Source organism: Malania oleifera, chromosome 1 (assembly GCF_029873635.1).
Source record: "Malania oleifera isolate guangnan ecotype guangnan chromosome 1, ASM2987363v1, whole genome shotgun sequence".
Lineage (NCBI taxonomy): Eukaryota > Viridiplantae > Streptophyta > Magnoliopsida > Santalales > Ximeniaceae > Malania > Malania oleifera.
This window is the reverse complement of record NC_080417.1, coordinates 103,073,110-103,077,148: the sequence shown is the minus strand read 5'-3', so window position 1 is coordinate 103,077,148 and position 4,039 is coordinate 103,073,110. Positions and strand designations below refer to the sequence as shown.

At 36.8% G+C, this 4,039-nt stretch overlaps 1 protein-coding gene across 1 annotated transcript; it reads left to right on the top strand.

Moving 5' to 3' along the window:
• The first annotated feature begins 1,146 nt into the window (after window positions 1–1,146).
• Window positions 1,147–3,239, top strand: LOC131166273 (NAC domain-containing protein 100-like). The gene is made up of 3 exons (XM_058124676.1): window positions 1,147–1,754; window positions 1,861–2,135; window positions 2,243–3,239. Exons 1-3 carry the CDS (start codon window positions 1,568–1,570, stop codon window positions 2,873–2,875), a joined length of 1,095 nt encoding a protein of 364 aa, XP_057980659.1. The 5' UTR covers window positions 1,147–1,567; the 3' UTR covers window positions 2,876–3,239.
• Window positions 3,240–4,039: the final 800 nt, after the last annotated feature.

The window sequence follows — 4,039 nt, the reverse complement described above, 5'->3', positions numbered from 1 at the left end:
AATTTTATACATAATTAATATTTAATTTTTTTATTTTTAAATGTATTGAAATAAATATTTATTTTTAATGTTACTTGCACGCGGAAAGAAAATAGTATGATAATAAATTTTTTGCTATTTTTTTCTTTTCTTTTATTCAAATAAAATTTTTTTAATTCAAATACAGTGCAAGACTTTGTCTCTCTGCCTGACGGGAGAAAAGACTTTTTGCTTTTTTTTTTCTTTTTTTTTTTTTGTGCTTGGATGGCAGCAGTTAAGTCCCTTTAATGGTTGTTCAAAAAGGGTGGAAAACATTTTTGCTTAGAAAAGATTAGGAAGAAGGTGTCAATTTTCCTTTCTGTGCTGCAATCCATTTTCCCATTGACGAGGGAAAATTCTTTCTGCTGGCAGACTTTCTTTACAGCTCAAATGCATTTCGCAGAAACGGAAAGGAAACATTTTCATTTTCCAAGTTTCCAAACACTCACTGGGAATTCATGTATTTGGTAGGAAATCTCCGCGTGTGTAATGAATGAGAATTTCAGGGGAGCATGGTTGAACTGGTCGCTTTGACTTGAATGGCACAGAACACTATCTGATTTTCCTTTCTATTTTCATTTTTATTTTTTATTTTGGTTTGGGGGGAGCAAGTGGCAGTCATGGCTGCGGTCTTAGTGCCAAACAGGATGATGAAGGAGAATTAAATTTCCTTACATTGAACAGTAGATGACTGTAGTTTAACAAAGATACAATTAACGTGGTGTACTTTCAATCTCTTTTAATTTCCTCTGTACCTAACAATTTCAATTATGACTATATTCATCAATTTGCAAAATTCCCCCCCAAAAAAAAGAAGAAGGATTGTCATAGTTCTCACATTTAAAGCAAGGGATCGAAAAATAAAGAATATTAATTGCACGGGCATGAATTATGTATGTACTAATATTATTTATTTTTTATAATTTTTTATAATTTTATTTTAAAAAATAATAAAAAGTAAATATTATAAAATAATTTTTTATATTATTGTAACTATATTTATAAATTTTTGAAATAATTATAAATAGTTATATGATAAATTTGACATGGGAGTATTTTGAAAAGAGTTGTTGGGATTTAAAATCATAGAAAAGTTGGAGAGAGAGAGAGAGAGAGAGAGAGAGTACACAGAAACAGAGAGCTGAGGGCCTAAAACTCCCCACCACACCCAGGATGCCTTCCAAACCACGTTTCTCTCTCTCTCTCTCTCTCTCCTCCATGCCACTATATAGAGGCTTCTGTTCCTCGTAACATTTTTTTTCTTAACATCTGTCCAATCCCTCTGAGATCTTCAGGTTCATAGCCCCTCTTCCCTCTTCCCCTGTGTCTCTCTTCACTCATTCAAAATTCATTGGAGAAGAACTCCACCCAGTAGTCCCAACCCTCTTGTCAATTCAAGTGTTTTAGCTTGACCCCCCCTCGATCTGAAATTCAGAGATTTTCAGGTCTAATTTGGGCTCTCTGGGTTGTTTTGCTGAGTTGAATTCCATAATTTAGAACTCATTTCTTAGTGTTGTGTTGAGATTTTTAGAGGGTTCAGTTCTTTGGAATGGAGAATTACTCATTTCCCATGAAGGAGGATGAGCAGATGGAGTTGCCACCGGGGTTTCGGTTTCACCCCACCGACGAGGAACTCATAACTCACTATCTGTCCCAGAAGGTCCTCGACAGCTGCTTCTGTGCCAGAGCTATCGGTGAGGTTGATTTGAACAAGTGTGAGCCTTGGGATCTGCCCTGTAAGTGCTGCAAATTCTAGTCCCGTCTGTTTCTTCTTCTCTGTTCTCATCTTCATGTTGTGGACTGAACTCTTTCTGACTTTTTCTGGTCTTTTTTTGGATGAAGGGAAAGCTAAAATGGGGGAAAAGGAATGGTATTTCTTCTGTGTCAGGGACAGGAAATACCCAACTGGGTTGAGGACGAACAGGGCCACTGAAGCTGGTTACTGGAAGGCCACAGGCAAAGACAAGGAGATTTACAGAGCCAAAACATTGGTTGGAATGAAGAAAACTCTAGTTTTCTACAGAGGAAGGGCTCCTAAAGGAGAAAAATCCAATTGGGTCATGCATGAATACAGATTAGAGGAAAAGTGCTCCTATAATCTTCCCAAAGCAGCCAAGGTACAGCTCTTCCCCTGCTTCTCAAAAGTATAAATCCTTCCCTTTTTAAAATAGCTATTTCCGTTGCTCTGCTTACTAATGTTCTGTTTTTGAATTTTTGTCTTCAGAATGAATGGGTTATTTGCAGGATTTTTCAGAAGAGTGCAGGAGGAAAGAAAACGCATATTTCAGGATTAGTGAGGCTGGGCTCTTACGGAGATGAACTGCGTCCTTCTGTACTGCCGCCATTAATGGAAACCTCCCCGAACAGTGGTGAAACAAGAAACGCAGCTTGTGAGACACCCCACGTGACCTGCTTCTCCAATCCAATGGAGGACCAGAAAAGCCAGACACGCATGAGCATGATCGAGAGCTTCAACCCTTCTCTCATGGCTTCTTCATCTTCCTCAAACCCTGCATCCATATCCCCTGTTTCGCTACTCTCCGCCAAAATCCCTCCCCCTGGCTCATTCGGCATCAATCAAATGACACCCAGTGTGGGGAATTTCGTGTACCCAGACCCTGTATTGATGTCAGACCAGTCTATCTTGAGGATGCTGCTCGAAGGCCATGGATTGAACGCGAAGCAGAGCTCAAACGCAGAGTTTGAGTTCTCGCAGGAAACGGGGGTCAGTACAGACATGAACACTGATATCTCGTCCGTTGTGTCGAACCATGAGATGGTTCACGGGTCTTTTGAGGATCAAGATGATCCAGCTTCTGCTGGACCAGTGGACCTCGACTGTCTCTGGAATTACTGAGCTTGAAGATGAAAACAGGGCGGTGAAAGAAGAAGGAAATAGCAGAGTTAATGTGGGGATAAGAAACAGGGGATTTGAGCAATTATTATAGTTATATATATTATATATTGGGTGTGCATAGATTTTCTGAAATACAAAAAATAAGAAGGAAATATGATGTACTTAGGAAGTTTAAATTCCATTTTTAGAGGCCGTTTTAATAATTTTTATTATTATTTTTATGTTTTTTTTTTTTTTTTTGGGGAAAGGGATTTGGGTCTCTCTTATTTAGTTCATGTCTTGCTAAATTGTGAAGTTGTGTGTATACAGAATTCTTGACATGGAACCATTTTTAGTGCATCCATTATGGGACCTCTTTTCGTTATGTTTAATCTTAATTAATCTTGCTTCTATGGTTTAGTTAGTGATAATGCATTTCCCTTTGCTAGATTAGTTTCTCTCTCTCTCTCTCTCTCTCTCTCTCTCTCTCTCATAGGTTAGGCCACCAACCCAAGGTTATTGCTATTTTGAATAATTGTTATGCCATTTTTTAAAAAATAAAATATAAAATATAAAAAATAAATTCCCCTCACGCTGTCCTAATCTTGATATTTTTTTATAAAAAAAAAAGTGTATGAAATATCTAATGGTATATGTCAAACATATTTATATATTTTTTTTGGTTTATTAATAAAGGAACACGTTGGACATAAATTTTATGAAAAATGCTTATAATCATGGTAGTGATGACATAAGCCCACCACGTGGCATGTATCAGCTGGGTAATGCAGTGTGGATGGCATGTGCATCCGTATCATACCCGACTCATATTTTATATAGGAGGTAATATATCTCTCATCTCCTATCCATTCTCATATTCTCAGTATTTACGACCAATAATAGACCTAGACCTATCACCAAAGCTCCAACTTCCAAACTTCAAATAATTTAAAGTGTACACATTCATATGCCCAATCACATACCTATGCTATTAATTTAGGGTGTACCTCATTCATACATAACTTATTGCAGAATGTAGTTACATTACTATTTTATAAATATAATAATTTGTCATATACATTATTTAATTATTTTATCACAATGAATATATCGATATTTTTTAATCATTCTACATACAAGAACTAAATTTACATAATTGTGACTGTGGTCTATAGTTTCCGCTTG

What these genes read in the sequence shown, in the direction of transcription:
- LOC131166273 (XM_058124676.1), top strand. Translation starts at nt 1,568, where the DNA reads ATGGAGAATTACTCATTTCCCATGAAGGAGGATGAGCAGATGGAGTTG. An exon ending in TGAGCCTTGGGATCTGCCCT is followed by an intron (nt 1,755 to 1,860) that starts GTAAGTGCTGCA and finishes TTTTGGATGAAG; the next exon opens with GGAAAGCTAAAATGGGGGAA. An exon ending in ATCTTCCCAAAGCAGCCAAG is followed by an intron (nt 2,136 to 2,242) that starts GTACAGCTCTTC and finishes TTTTGTCTTCAG; the next exon opens with AATGAATGGGTTATTTGCAG.